Source organism: Oncorhynchus tshawytscha, linkage group LG20 (assembly GCF_018296145.1).
Source record: "Oncorhynchus tshawytscha isolate Ot180627B linkage group LG20, Otsh_v2.0, whole genome shotgun sequence".
Classification (NCBI taxonomy): Eukaryota; Metazoa; Chordata; class Actinopteri; order Salmoniformes; family Salmonidae; genus Oncorhynchus; species Oncorhynchus tshawytscha.
This window is the reverse complement of record NC_056448.1, coordinates 25,652,944-25,671,830: the sequence shown is the minus strand read 5'-3', so window position 1 is coordinate 25,671,830 and position 18,887 is coordinate 25,652,944. Positions and strand designations below refer to the sequence as shown.

Below are 18,887 nucleotides of genomic sequence, written 5' to 3'. Positions count from 1 at the left end.
GTGTATGTATGTACAGTGTGTATGTATTAAGTTTCCATCTAATTGGTGACAGATTTTCATGCAAGTATTCTAAAATCGCGCCCAGGCTCTGTCGTGGTTCATGGGGCGACGCACAATTGGCCTAGTGTCGTCCGGGTTAGGGAGGGATTGGCCGGTAGGGAAATCCTTGTCTCATCACGCACTAGCGACTCCTGCGGTGCTCGCAGTGCACGCTAACCAGGTTGCCAGGTGCACGAGAGGTGCACGGTCCTTGTCTCATCGTGCACTAGCGATTCCTGTGGCGAGCGCAGTGCACGCAAACCAGGTCGCCAGGTGCACGGTGTTTCCTCCGACACATTGGTGCGGCTGGCTTCCGGGTTGGATGCGCGCTGTGTTAAAGAAAAAGTGCGGCTCGGTTGGGTTGTGTTTCGGAGGGCGCATGGCTTTCGACCTTCGTCTCTCCCGAGCCTGTACGGGAGTTGTAGCGATGAGTCAAGATAGTAACTACTAACAATTGGATACCACGAAATTGGGGAGAAAAGGGGGTAATAAATAAATAAATAAAACTTTTTTTTTTTTAAATCTGCATAAAAATTATATGTGCATTTTCCCACCAGAGATTTGTTTCCATCAAATTGACTTGTTGTGGATAAAAGGCTGTGGCGTAAGTAATGGCATAATGTGTAGAATTGCAGGAAATAGCTTTAAAGCGGCAAATATTTATCTCCACACCATGGCAAAAAGGGTAGAATTTCAGGAAATTTACTTTAAAACTGCAAGCATTCTTTCTACCCCATGGCAAAATGAGTAGAATTGCATGAAATCTGACAAATTGACGTCAAATCACAAAAGTTAGCTAAAGCACAAACAGACAAACACAAACAGCCTTTCCTGTGTATCACCACCACCAGCAGCACTAGTGTGCAGTGTGTCTGTATCACCCTGGAGCTGTGTCCTTTTTGGTGGACATGGTGGATTCCTTCCTTCCTTTCCCCTCACCAGAGGGCACCATGGGAGATTTATGGAAGGGGACAGAACACGGGGTCCTCTCAGAAGAGAAGTGGAGCGATACAGTACTGTATGTACAGTGATTGAGGCACTTAACTATGATGTTATACAGTCTGCAATATCCATGGCTCTTCTCCATACCACTGTCTTCTTCTCCTGTCTCATACTGTACATCTCTCTCGCATTCTCTCTCTCAATCTCTCTCTTGCTCTCTCAACCTCCCTCTCTCTCTCTTCTCCCGCTCTCTCTCTTCCTACATGCATCTTCAATACCACCACTTTCCCCCTTCTCTTACCATGTTGGTTGATGCAGAATTGTCTCGTAAGGAACTCAACATCTGTTTTACTTTCATTAGAGGCGAACAGAACAAGCGTGACTGGCAGCCACCCTCCTCATCATCACGATCCTTTGATTATGCTGCGTTCTAGTGTTTCCTTCTCAAGGGCACAGAGTGGTAACACAAAATGGTCTTTCACAAATTCTGTACCACCAGTGGGGGCTTAATGCAGAGTATCAGGGGTTTAAATCCTAAGTGGTTTATTAAGTGTGTGAGAATGTTTTCCAGCTCCCACTAGTGTTTCAACTACAACTGAGAATCTTTATCCTCAACAGTAAAATTGTCAGCTGGTTTTCATTGTGCCCCAACCCAATGATTAATTTATTATTGATGAATTAACAACATAATTTGAGGAGAAGGTCACCTCTCGCTGTCCCCCAGGTGTAATTAATTAGATGTAGCTGGATCACACCTGGCAAAGCTTATCACATCCCTGTCCCTCATTAATTACTTTATGAAGTATTGTGCTTTAGTTCGAACAAAAATGTTGTTACTGCGGCCCTCCAGGAGCGCCCATTCCCTATCCCTCTAGTCCTCAGATTCATGGTGGTGTGTGTGTGGTGTGTGTGTGGTGTGTGTGTGCGTGCATACATGTGTGTGTGAGCAGCAGGGCAACAGACATGAGGTGTCTGAGAGGAATGCCCCAGTGTGGGAGAGTCTCTCTCTCCCATGAAAAGGACTGGATATGTATCCCAACACACACAGCATTCAGTCAATCACTGCATTACCCATTGACTCATGGACTGGCAATGCTAGCATGTGAACTGAAGCCAGCTCACACAATCCATAAAAGATGTTGAGATATAAAGGTATTTTGTCCGTAACTCTTGGATCAAATACAGAAATGAGAGTGTTTGTTTCTGGTAAAAAATCATCGCCCCCTCTTTAAAGTGACTTGGCCATACAATTCAGATGGGGGGGCCATACAATTCCAGGTCGTAGTGAACTCTATTAATCCAATTGTTCACACATATTAAAACCAGGGGTTGGAACCTAAATTATTTTCCAATGGTTTCGTTCTGAAGAGAACCACAATTTATTTTGTTCCATTCCGCAGTTCCGACCTGCAAAATAAAGTTCTGAACCGGTTCAAACGCCCAAAAAGTACTGGTTTATATTTTTCCTTTCTGTTCCTTTTTTGATCTGTGAAATCAACAGTTTTTTACATTTAGCTAATTAAACTACTTCACCAATCAGTTCGGATAGAGCAGGCAAGCTAGTTTACATACACTACTGTTCAAAAGCTTGGGGTCACTAAGAAATGTCCTTGTTTTTGAAAGAAAAGCACATTTTTGGTCCATTAAAATAACATCAAATTGCTCAGAGAATAAAGTGTAGACATTGTTAATGTTGTAAATGACTATTGTAGCTGGAAAGGCTGATTGTTAATGGAATATCTACATAGGCGTGCAGAGGCCCATTATCAGCAACCATCACTCCAGTCTTCCAATGGCATGTTGTGTTAGCTAATCCAAGTTAATCATTTTAAAAGGCTAATTGATCATTATAAAACCCTTTAGCAATTATGTTAGCACAGCTGAAAACTGTTGTCCTTATTAAAGAAGCAATAAAACGGGCCTTATTTAGACTAGTTGAGTATCTGGAGCATCAGCATTTGTGGGTTCGATTACAGGCTCAAAATGTCCAGAAACAAAACACTTTCTTCTTAAACTTGTCAGTCTATTCTTGTTCTGAGAAATGAAGGCTATACCATGTGAGAAATTGCCAAGAAACTGAATATCTCATACAACCCTCACGGACTACAGGAAGAACTACAGGAAGAAATCCAGCCCAGTCACGGACCAGGATGTCTTGCTCCCAGGCAGACTAAATAACTTTTTTGCCCGCTTTGAGGACAATACAGTGCCACTGACACGGCCTGCAATGAAAACATGCGGTCTCTCCTTCACTGCAGCCGAGGTGAGTAAGACATTTAAACGTGTTAACCCTCGCAAGGCTGCAGGCCCAGACGGCATCCCCAGCCGCGCCCTCAGAGCATGCGCAGACCTGCTGGCCGGTGTGTTTACGGACATATTCAATCAATCCCTATACCAGTCTGCTGTTCCCACATGCTTCAAGAGGGCCACCATTGTTCCTGTTCCCAAGAAAGCTAAGGTAACTGAGCTAAACGACTACTGCCCCGTAGCACTCACATCCGTCATCATGAAGTGCTTTGAGAGACTAGTCAAGGACCATATCACCTCCACCCTACCTGACACCCTAGACCCACTCCAATTTGCTTACCGCCAAAATAGGTCCACAGACGATGCAATCTCAACCACACTGCACACTGCCCTAACCCATCTGGACAAGAGGAATACCTATGTGAGAATGCTGTTCATCGACTACAGCTCGGCATTCAACACCATAGTACCCTCCAAGCTCGTCATCAAGCTCGAGACCCTGGGTCTCGACCCCGCCCTGTGCAACTGGGTACTGGACTTCCTGACGGGCCGCCCCCAGGTGGTGAGGGTAGGCAACAACATCTCCTCCCCGCTGATCCTCAACACTGGGGCCCCACAAGGGTGCGTTCTGAGCCCTCTCCTGTACTCCCTGTTCACCCACGACTGCGTGGCCACGCACGCCTCCAACTCAATCATCAAGTTTGCGGACGACACAACAGTGGTAGGCTTGATTACCGACAACGACGAGACGGCCTACAGGGAGGAGGTGAGGGCCCTCGGAGTGTGGTGTCAGGAAAATAACCTCACACTCAACGTCAACAAAACTAAGGAGATGATTGTGGACTTCAGGAAACAGCAGAGGGAACACCCCCCTATCCACATCGATGGAACAGTAGTGGAGAGGGTAGCAAGTTTTAAGTTCCTCGGCATACACATCACAGACAAACTGAATTGGTCCACTCACACAGACAGCATCGTGAAGAAGGCGCAGCAGCGCCTCTTCAACCTCAGGAGGCTGAAGAAATTCGGCTTGTCACCAAAAGCACTCACAAACTTCTACAGATGCACAATCGAGAGCATCCTGGCGGGCTGTATCACCGCCTGGTACGGCAACTGCTCCGCCCTCAACCGTAAGGCTCTCCAGAGGGTAGTGAGGTCTGCACAACGCATCACCGGGGCAAACTACCTGCCCTCCAGGACACCTACACCACCCGATGTTACAGGAAGGCCATAAAGATCATCAAGGACATCGACCACCCGAGCCACTGCCTGTTCACCCCGCTATCATCCAGAAGGCGAGGTCAGTACAGGTGCATCAAAGCTGGGACCGAGAGACTGAAAAACAGCTTCTATCTCAAGGCCATCAGACTGTTAAACAGCCACCACTAACATTGAGTGGCTGCTGCCAACACACTGACACTGACACTGACTCAACTCCAGCCACTTTAATAATGGGAATTGATGGAAAATTATGTAAATATATCACTAGCCACTTTAAACAATGCTACCTTATATAATGTTTACATACCCTACATTATTCATCTCATATGCATACGTATATACTGCACTCTATATCATCGACTGCATCCTTATGTAATACATGTATCACTAGCCACTTTAACTATGCCACTTTGTTTACATACTCATCTCATATGTATATACTGTACTCGATATCAGCTACTGTATCTTGCCTATGCTGCTCTGTACCATCACTCATTCATATATCCTTATGCACATATTCTTTATCCCCTTACACTGTGTATAAGACAGTAGTTTTGGAATTGTTAGTTAGATTACTTGTTGGTTATTACTGCATTGTTGGAACTAGAAGCACAAGCATTTCGCTACACTCGCATTAACATCTGCTAACCATGTGTATGTGACAAATAAAATTTATTTGATTTGTATTACTCCCTTCACAGAACAGCGCAAACTCGCTGTAACCAGAATATAAAGAGGAGTGTGAGGCCCTGGTGCACAACTGAGCAAAAGGACAAGTACATTATAGTGTCTAGTTTGAGAAACAGATGCCTCACAAGTCCTCAACTGGCAGCTTCATTAAATAGTACCCACAAAACACCTGTCTCAACATCAACAGTGAAAAGTTTACTCTGCGATGCTGGCCTTCTAGGCAGAGTTGCAAAGAAAAAGCCATATCTCAAGACGGGCCAATAAAAATAAAAGATTAAGCTGGGCAAAAGAACACAGACACTGGACAGAGGAACTCTGCCTAGAAGGCCAGCATCCCATCTGACTTTGAGACTGGTGTTTTGCAGGTACTATTTAATGAGCTAGCTAGTTAAAAAGCCTGTGTTTGCAGAGCAGCACTAGAATTAAAAACACATCTTACCTTTTTTTGTAGTTAATAAATCCAATGTGAAACGTGATAACTAGGCCTATAGAGCTCACCAGTTTGTAGTCCTTAAACCCGGAAATAAGTTACCTCTGGTTTGTTCAACCATTCCTATGGGAAAAATGAATGGGGAAAGAATAGGATTTTGGACTAAACTGAAAAAATAAGGTATGCGGTTAACACAGGCTTAGGAGATCTCACACGTTTTGTTCTATGAATTAATAGCTGTCAGTAAACATGACCTTTATGAATTTGTGATTTTGTTTTTTTATTATCACATAAATTCATCAAATTTCACAAAAAGTGACGTTAACTGATGAAGATTATCTCATAGAACAAAATGTATAAAATCTCCTAAGCCTGTGTTTACCACAGACCTTATTTTCGACATTTCCAAAAACCCTACAAAACACCATTCATCTTCCTTGTAAGCTTTGTCCAACAAACCATGGCGGAGTTAGTTACTACAAAAAGACACCATTCCTATTTCTCTCTGTAGTATCCTTAACTAGCATTGAAAAGTTAATCCATTCTTCTCTAGCTAAAAATCTTTCTCCCTATCTTCTGAATCATGATTGTAATGTTAGTACAGTAGCCTATGCTTCGGAGGGGGGAGGGGCAGGTAGCCTAAACACACATACACTGGCAAAAATGCTCAGCTTGCAGGCAGACACTGGAATATGTTTCTGAGTGACAGAGTGAGGGCTTTGCGTAGACATTTTTTTGTGGGACTAGAAAAAAATGCCTGGAACGTAAAATAACATTATTAACCGGTTCCCATGCTTTTAAAGAGTTCTGCTCCGGATCAGTATGGATCACTTTCATTCCAGGTTCCATTTCTGTTCCTTGAAAGATTCCGTTATTTTGGGGGGGTGGGGGGTTCTGTTCCCTGAACCGGTTTCAACCTCTGATTAAAACATGCCTGAGGCAACTGAAAAGTTTCAAGAGATCTGCTTACAGCAGCAAGCACAGTTGAAGTTGTAAATCCCAGTTCCCAAGCATGGTTCGTACCTCCACCTACCTACAGTAATATTACTAGCAGATTTGTGAGATTGCTATCTGAAACTGCACGATTTTCCATAAGATGTGAACATTTTAAGCTAAATGTAATCTAAGATGATACTATCACCACGTGGACTTCATTTCAGAGAGAGTGAGTTAGCCATGAATGAGCAGCCCAAATATCCCATAGCTGTCTTCCATTATGAACTACTCTGATCCGAAATCAGATGTTAAACAAATTAGTTTCAGACTAACTTGATCTCTTGCTCCGAATTGTCCTGCTAGCAGAAAGAGGTTACTAAGCCATTACTCAAATCAATGGCTTTTCCTAGCGTTTCTGGTTACCAAACATATTTCGGCCATCTTATACGTGTGGACCAGTGGAATGCTGGTATGCTGACTGTGACACCAGATAGGGTTATGGTCCTTCAGCTCCATTCCAGATGGCAACACAGTGTGACCATATAGCTAGTCCTGGCTCTCCTGATACAGTTCAAGTCGGAAGTTTACATACACCTTAGCCAAATACATTTAAACTCAGTTTTTCACAATTCCTGACATTTAATCCTAGTAAAAATTCCCTGTCTTAGGTCAGTTAGGATTACCACTTTATTTTAAGAATGTGAAATGTCAGAATAATAGCAGAGAGAATGCTTTATTTCAGCTTTTATTTCTTTCATCACATTCACAGTGGGTCAGAAGTTTACATACACTCAATTAGTATTTGGTAGCATTGCCTTTAAATTGTTTAACTTGGGTCAAACGTTTCAGGCAGCCTTCCACAAACTTCCCACAATAAGTTGGGTGAATTTTGGCCCATTCCTCCTGACAGAGCTGGTGTAACTGAGTCAGTTTTGTAGGCCTCCTTGCTCGCACACGCTTTTTCAGTTTTGACGACACATTTTCTATAGGATTGAGATCAGGGCTTTGTGATGGCCACTCTAATACCTTGACTTTGTTGTCCTTAAGCCATTTTTCCACAACTTTGGAAGTATGCTTGGGGTCATTGTCCATTTGGAAGACCCATTTGTGACCAAGCTTTAACTTCCTGACTGATGTCTTGAGATGTTGCTTCAATATATCCACATAATTGTTCTTCCTCACGATGCCATCTATTTTGTGAAGTGCACCCCCACAACATGATGCTGCAACCACCGTGCTTCACGGTTGGGATGGTGTTCTTCGGCTTGCAAGCCTCCCCCTTTTTCCTCCAAACATAACGATGATGATCATGGCCAAACAGTTCTATTTTTGTTTCATCAGACCAGAGGACATTTCTCCAAAAAGTACGATCTTTGTCCCCATGTGCAGTTGCAAACCGTAGTCTGGCTTTTTATGGGGGATTTGGAGCACTGGCTTCTTCCTTGCTGAGCGGCCTTTCAGGTTATGTCGATGTAGGACTCGTTTTACTGTGGATACAGATACTTTTGTACCTGTTTCCTCCAGCATCTTTACAGGGTCCTTTGCTGTTATTCTGGGATTGATTTGCACTTTTCGCACCAAAGTACATTAATCTCTAGGAGACAGAACAAGGCTTCTTCCTGAGCGTTATGACGGCTGCGTGGTCCTATGGTGTTTATACTTACTATTGCACTATTGTTTGTACAGATACAGATTTTTTTTCTGAGGTCTTGGCTGATTTTTTTGATTTTCCCATGATGTCAAGCAATGAGAGTTTGTTTCCTCTCCCAAAATGTATAACAATTAAATGTACTGTACTGTGTGCCTTCATAAGGTATTTATACTCCTTGACTTTACACATTCAGCCTGAATTAAACATTTATAAAATATTTTCTCTTACCCATTTACACACAATACCCCATAATGACAAAGTGAAAACCTTTTAATAATATTTGCAAATTTATTGAAAATGAAATACAGAAATCTAATTTACGTAATTATTCACACCCCTGAGTCAAATCTTTGTAGAAGCACCTCTGACGGCGATTACAGTTTTGAGTCGTCTTGGTATGTCTGTATCAGACTTGCACATTCCTTGCAGATTTTTTAATCTAATCTATTTAAAAAAAAATCTAATCTAAATTAGATGGGGAGTGGCAGTGAACAGCAATCTATACATCTTTCCACAGATTTTCAATGGGAGACTGGGATTTTTGCTGAGCCACTCAAGGACTTTCACATTCTTGTTCTGAAGCCATTCCAGCTTTCCTTTGGCTGTATGCTTGGGGTCATTGTCCCGTTTGAACATAAATCTTAGCCCCACTTAAGGTCATTCACACTCTGAAGCAGGTTCTCATCAAGGATTTGCCTGTATTAGGCTCCATCATTGTTCCCTCTATCCTTACCAGTCTCCCAGTCCCTGCCGCTGAAAAGCATCCACAAAGCATGATGCTGCCACCCAAGCTTCATGGTAGAGATGGTGTTAGAAGAGTGATGAACTGCCTGGTTTTCTCCAGACATAGAGCCTTGCATTCACACCAAAGAGATCAATTGTCTCATCAGACCACATGCTCAGTCTTTCACATGCCTTTTTGCAAACTGCAGGCGTGCTCTCATGTGCCTTATTCTCATGGAGTGGCTTCCGTCTGGCCACTCTCCCATAAAGCTCAGATTGGTGAAGTGCTGTAGAAACTGTTATCCTTCTGGCAGGTTCTCCCATGTCAGCCAAAGAACTCTGTAGTTCTGTCAGAGTGATCATTGGGTTCTTGGTCACCTCCATGACCAAGGTCCTTTTTGCCCGGTTGCTCAGACGGCCAGCTCTAGGCAGAGTCTGGGTAGTGCTATATTTTTTCAATTTCCCAATGATGAAGACCACTGTGCTCTTGGAAACGTTCAACACTCTAGAAATGGATTCATACCCTTCTCCAGATATGTGCCTCATCACAATTTTCAGAGATCAACGGATAGTTCTTTGGACTTCAAGGTATAGTTTCTCCTCTAACATGCACTGTCAACTGTGGGACCTTTATATAGACAGGTGTGTTTATTTCTAAATCATATCCAAACAATTGCATTGGCCGCAGGTGGACTCCAATCAAGTTGGAGTGACATCTCAAGGATGATCGAAGGAAATTGGATGCACCTGAGCTCAGTTTGCAGTTCCATAGCAAAGGGGTGTGAATACTTATGTAAATGAAATATGTCTGCATTTCATTTTCAATACATTTGCAAAAATGACTCAACATGTTTTCATGTTGTCATTATGGGGTATTGTGTGTAGATGGGCTGTAACACACTCAACAAAATATGGATAAGTAAGAATACTTCCTGAAAGCACTGTGTGTATATATTTATATACAGACGTGCTCAGATTTGTTGGTACCCTTACAGCTCATTGAAATAATGCTTAATTCCTCCTGAAAAGTGTTGAAATTAAAAGCTATTTTATCATGTATACCTGCATGCCTTTGGCATGTCATAGAATAAAGAAAATAAGCTGTGAAAAGAGATTCATTATTGCTTATTCTACAAAGATATTCTATAATATGGACACATTTGTTGGTACCCCTTAGAAAACATAATAAATAATTGGATTATAGTGATATTTCAAACAAATTTTTTTCATTAATTAGTATCACACGTTTCCAATCTTGTAATCAGTGATTCAGCCTATTTAAATGGAGAAAAGTAGTCACTGTGCTGTTTGGTATCATTGTGTGCACCACACTGAACATGGACCAAAGTAAAGTAGTCACTGTGCTGTTTGGTATCATTGTGGTCACCACACTGAACATGGACCAGAGTAAAGTAGTCACTGTGCTGTTTGGTATCATTGTGGTCACCACACTGAACATGGACCAGAGTAAAGTAGTCACTGTGCTGTTTGGTATCATTGTGTGCACCACACTGAACATGGACCAGAGTAAAGTAGTCACTGTGCTGTTTGGTATCATTGTGGTCACCACACTGAACATGGACCAGAGTAAAGTAGTCACTGTGCTGTTTGGTATCATTGTGGTCACCACACTGAACATGGACCAGAGTAAAGTAGTCACTGTGCTGTTTGGTATCATTGTGTGCACCACACTGAACATGGACCAGAGTAAAGTAGTCACTGTGCTGTTTGGTATCATTGTGTCCACCACACTGAACATGGACCAGAGAATGCAAAGGAGAGATTTGTCTGAGGAGATCAGAAAGAAATAATAGCCACGCATGGTAAAGGCTACAAGACCATCTCCAAGCAGCTTGATGTTCCTGTGATTGCAGTTGCAAAAATTATTAAGAAGTTTAAGGTCCGTGGAACTATAGCCAACCTCCCTGGGCGCGGCCGCAAGAGGAAAATCGACTCCAGGAAAATCGACCCCAGGAAAATCGACCCCAGATTGAACAGAAGGATAGCGCGAATGGTAGAGAAAGAACCAAGGATAACTGCCAAAGAGATAAAAGCTGAACTCCAAGGTGAAGGTACGTCAGTTTTTGAGTGAAAGTGGGCTCCATGGAAGAAGACCCAGGAGGACCACTTTTGAAAGAAAAACATAAAAAAGTCAGACTGGAATTTGCTAAAATGCATATTGACAAGCCACAATCCTTCTTGGAGAATGCCCTTAGGACAGATGAGTCAAAACTGGAGCTTTTTGGCAAGTCACATCAGCTCTATGTTCACAGAAGAACACCATACCTACAGTGAAACATGGTGACAGTGTCACCAGTAAAGCACCCCCACACCATCACACCTCCCCCTCCATGCTCCATGGTGGGAACCACAAATGCGAAGATCATCTGTTCACCTACTCTGTGTCAGAAAGACACGGCGGTTGGAACCGAAAATCTCACATTTCCACCAGTCTAATGTCCATTGCTCGTGTTTTGGCCCAAGCAAGTCTCTTCTTATTACTGGTGTCCTTTAGTCGTGGTTTCTTTGCAGCAATTTGACCATGAAGGCCTGATTCACACAGTCTCCTCTGAACAGTTGATGTTGAGATGTGACTGTTACTTGAACTCTGTGAAGCATTTATTTGAGCTGCAATTTCTGAGGCTGGTAACTGTAATGAACTTATCCCCTGCAGCAGAGGTTACCCTGGGACTTCCTTTCCTTTGCCGGAAAGAGAGCCAGTTTCGTCATAGCGCTTGATGGTTTTTGCGACAGCACAAAGTTCTTGAAGTGTTCTGGATTGAATGACCTTCATGTCTTAAAGTAATGATGGACTGTTGTTTCTCTTTGCTTATTTGAACGGTTAGTTCCATAATATAGACTTGCTATTTTACCAAATAGTGTTTTTGTCTGTATACCACCCCTACCTTGTCACAACACAACTGATTGACTCAAACGCATTAAAAAGTAAAAAAATTCCTCAAATCAACTTTTTAACAATGCACACCTGTTAATTGAAATGCATTCCAGGTGACTACCTCATGAAGCTGGTTGAGATAATGCCAAGAGTGTGCAAGGCTGTCAGCAAGGCAAAGGGTGGCTACTTTGAAGAATTTCATATAAAATATTTTTTTATTTGTTTAAAACTTTTTGGTTTACTACTTCATTCTATATGTGTTATTTCATAGTTTTGATGTCTTCACTATTATTCTACAATGTGGAAAATAGTAAAAATAAAGAAAAACCCTTGAATGAGTAGGTGTGTCCAACCTTTTGAATGGTACTGTATATATATGTATATCAATGCAGAAAGCGAGACCCAAATGCAGACACAGGAGGCAGATGGTTGGAGTCTTACAATGCTTATTAATCTACAGGGGTAGGCAAGAGAATGGTCGTGGACAGGCAAGAAGGGCAAAACCAGATCAGAGTCCAGGAGGTACAGCGTGGTAGACAGGCTCATGGTGAAGATAGGCAGAATGGTCAGACAGGCAAGGGTCGAAACCAGGACTAGAAAAAGGAGAATGCAAATAGCAGGAGAACGGGGAAAACCGCTGGTTGACTTGGAAACATGCAAGACGAACTGGCACAGAGAGACAGGAAACACAGGGATAAATAGACTGGCACAGAGAGAGGAAACACAGGGATAAATACACTGGTACAGAGAGAGGAAACACAGGGATAAATACACTGGTACAGAGAGAGGAAACACAGGGATAAATACACTGGTACAGAGAGAGGAAACACAGGGATAAATACACTGGTACAGAGAGAGGAAACACAGGGATAAATACACTGGTACAGAGAGAGGAAACACAGGGATAAATACACTGGTACAGAGAGAGGCAACAGGGATAAATACACTGGTACAGAGAGAGGAAACACAGGGATAAATACACTGGTACAGAGAGAGGAAACACAGGGATAAATACACTGGTACAGAGAGAGGAAACAGGGATAAATACACTGGTACAGAGAGAGGAAACACAGGGATAAATACACTGGGGAAAATAAGCAACTCTTGGAGGGGGTGGAGACAATCACAAGGACAGGTGAAACAGATAAGGGTGTGACAATGTTCTTTTCAGTTTTTTTGTTTTACTAAAACCACCCACGGGCCAGATTGTACCCTGTAAGTAGGCGATGTTTGACACCCCTGCTCTATCTCCCCTTCCATGGAGAAAAGCCCTGTGGGGGTATGAAGCATGTTCGCTGTGGTCAAACCATTGAAGTCTATGTTAAGTGCTGCTATTGCAATCCTGACTTAACTCTGCTGTTCTCTCCTTCCCACTTCTTACAGGGGAAGGTTAGTTCAGTCTAGGCTAATTGATTTGCCTGCCTGCAGTGCCTGCTGTGCTAAAGTACTGCCTGTTTGTCTAATTGGCCTCAAGCCCTCCTCATCTTAGATAGTGTAGTTCCCAGGTGACCTTAGAATAAGGTCAGGCACTGCAGATTACAGCCCAATCAATACACAACAATACATGTCTTTCAATGCTGACTTGAGTAATTTTTCCACCATTGATCAACTGCTGTATTCATAACCCTTAGGAGGGGCTCCTCAACCCACAGATCCTCATCAACAGCCCACAGACCCCACTATGGCGTGTTAAACAAACAGAAAGGCCTCTTGTGCTTGGGTCCACAAACAAAACAATGGAAGGAAAACCAAAACAATGGAGGGCACTATGGTACACACTACAGCACCACCATTTTGAAACTATTGGTATTCGTTCTAGCCCTCATCAGTCCAGAAGGAATGGTTCCCAAGATAGTTTCTACCAATTTAGTATATTAATTGATGGGCAAAGTGGATGGAATGAGGTGGCTGTTTTTGACCCTTTTTCACAGAAAATGAAGCTTACTGTGTGGAACATTATGGTCAGAAGTCCATTGAGGGGGGTACAAGGAGTATCTTTTCACAGGGTGATCTTCGGAATGGTAGCTGATTGTTACAGAGGAGTGGATTGAGGTCTGCCTCATAATACAACAGAATTGTTATCTGTCTGTTAGTTGACAGTTAAGGCTTGAACCCCGACATGGCTGCTCATGACTTTATTTCACTGTGTGTCTGTCCTTTCTTTCTCTCCACAGAGGTGAACCTTCTAGAGGAGCTCTCGCTGCAGGTGTCCAACAGCAGCAATGCCTCCATGTCTCTGGATGTTCTGAGGTGTCCGGTGCTGCAGGTGGGACAGTACTCCACCCTGTCCCTGCCCCTAGCACAACTCTTCACTGACGGGTAAATCTCCCCACACACGGACGTACACACACACACACACACACACACACATACAGTCATGGCCAAAAGTTTTGAGAATGACACAAATATTTATTTCCACAAAGTTTGCTGCTTCAGTGTCTTTAAATATTTTTCTCAGATGTTACTATGGAATACTGAAGTATAATTGCAAGCATTTCATAAGTGTCAAAGGATTTTATTGACAGTTACATGAAGTTGATGCAAAGAGTCAATATTTGCAGCGTTGACCCTTCTTTTTCAAGACCTCTGCAATCCGCCCAGGCGTGTCGTCAACTAACTTCTGGGCCACATCCTGACTGATGGCAGTCCATTCTTGCATAATCAATGCTTGGAGTTTGTCAGAATCTGTGGTATGTTTTTGTCTACCCGCCTCTTGAGGATTGACCACAAGTTCTCAATGGGATTAAGGTCTGGGGAGTTTCCTGGCCATGAACCCAAAATATCAATGTTTTGTTCCCCGAGCCATTAGTTATCACTTTTGCCTTATGGCAAGGTGCTCCATCAAATCAAATGCAAATCAAATGTATTTAAATAGCCCTTCTTACATCAGCTGATATATCAAAGTGCACAGCCTAAAACCCCAAACAGCAAGCAATGCAGGTCTAGAAGCACGTGGCTAGGAAAAGCTCCCTAGAAAGGCCAAAACCTAGGAAGAAACCTAGAGCGGAACCAGGCTATGAGGGGTGGCCACTCCTCTTCTGGCTGTGCCGGGTGAAGATAATAACAGAACATGGCCAAGATGTTCAAATGTTCATAAATGACCAGCATGGTCAAATAATAATAATCACAGTAGTTGTCGAGGGTGTAGCAAGTCAGCACCTCAGGAGTAAATGTCAGTTGTCTCTTCATAGCCGATCATTAAGAGTATCTCTACCAATCCTGCTGTCTCTAGAGAGTTGAAAACAGCAGGTCTGGGACAGGTAGCACGTCCGGTGAACAGGTCAGGGTTCCATAGCCGCAGGCAGAACAGTTGAAACTGTAGCAACAGCACTGCCAGGTGGACTGGGGCCAGCAAGGAGTCATCATGTCAGGTAGTCCTGAGGCATGGTCCTAGGGCTCAGGTCATCCGAGCGAGAGAAAGAAAGAGAGAAAGAGAGAATTATACAGAGCATACTTAAATTCACACAGGACACCGGATAAGACAGGAGAAGTACTCCAGATATAACAGACTGACCCTAGCCCCCCGACACATAAACTACTGCAGCATAAATACTGGAGGCTGAGACAGGAGGGGTCAGGAGACACTGTCGCCCCATCCGATGATACCCCTGGACAGGGCCAAACAGGCAGGATATAACCCCACCCACTTTGCCAAAGCACAGCCCCCACAACACTAGAGAGATATCTTAAACCACCAACTTACCATCCTGAGACAAGGTTGATTATAGCCCACAAAGATCTCTGCCACGGCACAACCCAAGTGGGGGCGCCAACCCAGACAGGAAGATCACGTCAGTGACTCAACCCACTCAAGTGACGTACCCCTCCTAGTGACGGCATGGAAGAGCACCAGTAAGCCAGTGACTCAGCCCCTGTAATAGGGTTAGAGGCAGAGAATCCCAGTGGAGAGAGGGGAACCAGCCAGGCAGAGATAGCAAGGGCGGTTCCTTGCTCCAGAGCCTTTCCGTTCACCTTCACACTCCTGGGCCAGACTACACTAAATCATATGACCCACTAAAGAGATGAGTCTTCAGTAAAGACTTAAAGGTTGAGACCGAGTTTGCGTAAAAATTGAGCTCTAAAGGAGAAAGCCCTGCCTCCAGCTGTTTGCTTAGAAATTCTAGGGACAATTAGGAGACCTGCGTCTTGTGACCATAGTGTACGTGTAGGTATGTACGGCAGGACCAAATCAGAAATCTTGAAATCAGCCCTTGCCTTAACAGGAAGCCAGTGTAGGGAGGCTAGCACTGGTTAATGTGATCAAATTTTGTGGTTCTAGTCAGGATTCTAGCAGCCGTATTTAGCACTAACTGAAGTTTATTTAGTGCTTTATCCGGGTAGCTGGAAAGTAGAGTATTGCAGTAGTCTAACCTTGAAGTAACAAAAGCATGGATTAATTTTTCAGCATCATTTTTGGACAGAAAGTTTCTGATTTTTGCAATGTTACGTAGATGGAAAAAATTGCCCTTGAAACAGTCTTGATATGTTCGTCAAAAGAGAGATCAGGGTCCAGAGTAAGGTCCTTCACAGTTTTATTTGAGACGACTGTACAACCATCCAGATTAATTGTCAGATTCAACAGAAGATCTCTTTGTTTCTTGGGACGTAGAACAAGCATCTCTGTTTTTGAGTTTAAAAGTAGAAAGTTTGCAGCCATCCACTTCCTTATGTCTGAAAGACAGGCTTCTAGCAAGGGCAATTTTGGGGCTTCACCATGTTTCATTGAATTGTACAGCTGTGTGTCATCCGCATAGCAGTGAAAGTTAACATTATGTTTTCGAAAGACATTCCCAAGAGGTCTAATATATAGTGAAAACAATAGTGGTCCTAAAACGGAACCTTGAGGAACACCGAAATTTACAGTTGATTTGTCAGAGGACAAACCATTCACAGAGACAAACTGATATGTTTCCGACAGATAAGATCTTAACCAGGCCAGAACTTGTCCATGTAGACCAATTTGGGTTTCCAATCTCTCCAAAAGAATGTGGTGATCAATGGTATCAAAAGCAGCACTAAAGTCTAGGAGCATGAGGACAGATGCAGAGCCTCGGTCTGACACCATTAAAAGGTCATTTACCACCTTCACAAGTGCAGTCTCAGTGCTATGATAGGGTCTAAAACCAGACTGAAGCATTTGGTATACATTGTTTATCTTCAGGAAGACAGTGAGTTGCAGCTCAACAGCTTTTTCGATTTTTTTGGAGAGGAATGGAAGAGTCGATATAGGCCGATTTAATTTTTTTATATTTTCTGGGTCAAGGTTTAGCTTTTTCAAGAGAGGCGTTATTACTGCCACTTTTAGTGAGTTTGGTACACATCCGGTGGATAGAGAGCCATTTATTATTATGTTCAACATAGGAGGGCCAAGCACAGGAAGCAGCTCTCTCAGTAGAAAAGGGTCCAGTATGCAGCTTGAAGGTTTAGAGGCCATAATTATTTTCATCATTGTGTCAAGAGATATAGTACTAAAACACTTGAGTCTCTCTTGATCCTAGGTCCTGGCAGAGTTGTGCAGACTCAGGACAACTGAGCTTTGGAGGAATACGCAGATTTAAAGAGGAATTTGCTTTCCAATGATCATGATCTTTTCCTCGAAGAAATTAATGTATTTATTACTGCTGAAGTGAAAGCCATCCTCTCTTGGGGAATGCTGCTTTTTAGTTAGCTTTGCGACAGTATCAAAAATAAATTTAGGATTGTGCTTATTTTCCTCAATTAAGTTGGAAAAATAGTATGATCGAGCAGCAGTGAGGGCTCTTCGATACTGCACGGTACTGTCTTTCCAAGCTATTCGGAAGACTTCCAGTTTGGTGTGGCGCCATTTCCTTTCCAATTTTCTGGAATCTTGCTTCAGAGCTCGGGTATTTTCTGTATACCAGGGAGCTAGTTTCTTATGACAAATATTTTTAGTTTTTAGGGGTGCAACTGCATCTAGGGTATTGTGCAAGGTTAAATTGAGTTCCTCAGTTAGGTGGTTAACTGAGTTGTGTCCTCTGACGTCCTTGGGTAAGCAGAGGGAGTCTGGAATGGAATCAAGGAATCTTTGGGTTGTCTGAGAATTTATAGCACGACTTTTGATGCTCCTTGGTTGGGGTCTGAGCAGATTATTTTTTTGCGATTGCAAACATAATAAAATGGTGGGCCGATAGTCCAGGATTATGAGGAAAAACATTAAGATCCACAACATTTATTCCATGGGACCAAACTAGGTCCAGAGTATGACTGTGACAGTGAGTAGGTCCAGAGACATGTTGGACAAAACCCACTGAGTCGATGATGGCTCCGAAAGCCTTTTGGAGTGGGTCTGTGGACTTTTCCATGTGAATATTAAAATCACAAAAAATGTGAATATTTTCTGCTATGACTGCAAGGTCCGATAGGAATTCAGGGAACTCAGTGAGGAACACTGTATATGGCCCAGGAGACCTGTAAACAGTAGCTGTAAAAAGTGATTGAGTAGGCTGCATAGATTTCATGACTAGAAGCTCAAAAGACGAAAACCTCATATTTTTTTTGGTGAATTGAAATTTGCTATCGTAAATGTTAACAACACCTCTGCTTTTGCGGGTTGCACGGGGATTATAGTCACTAGTGTAACCAGGAGGGGAGGCCTCATTTAACACAGTAAATTCATCAGGCTTAAGCCATGTTTCAGTCAGGGCAATCACATCAAGATTATGATCAGTGATTAGTTAATTGACTATAACTGCCTTTGAAATGAGGGATCTAACATTAAGTAGCCCTATTTTGAGATGTGAGGTATCACTGTCTCTTTCAATAATGGCAGGAATGGAGGAGGTATTTATTCTAGTGAGATTGCAAAGGCGAACACCACCATGTTTAGTTTTGTCCAACCTAGGTTGAGGCACAGACACGGTCACAATGGGGATAGCCGAGCTGACTACACTGACTGTGCTAGTGGCAGACTCCACTAAGCTGGCAGGCTGGCTAACTGCCTGGACTGCACCCTATTTCATTGTGGAGTTAGAAACCTGTCTATGTTGGTAGATAAGATGAGAGAACCCCTCCAGCTAGGATGGAGTCTGTCACTCCTCAGCAGGTCAGGCTTGGTCCTGTTTGTGGGTGAGTCCCAGAAAGAGGACCAATTA

General features: G+C 43.1%; 1 protein-coding gene across 2 annotated transcripts in view; it reads left to right on the top strand.

The window, feature by feature from the left end:
* Positions 1-18,887, top strand: part of LOC112220331 (collagen alpha-2(I) chain-like) — a 122,322-nt gene that overhangs the window by 29,933 nt on the left and 73,502 nt on the right. For both annotated transcript variants that reach the window (XM_024382150.2, XM_024382149.2), the window contains exon 2: positions 13,950-14,094. In XM_024382150.2, coding sequence (XP_024237918.1) covers positions 13,950-14,094 — 145 coding nt within the window. The remainder of the gene's footprint in view (positions 1-13,949; positions 14,095-18,887) is intronic.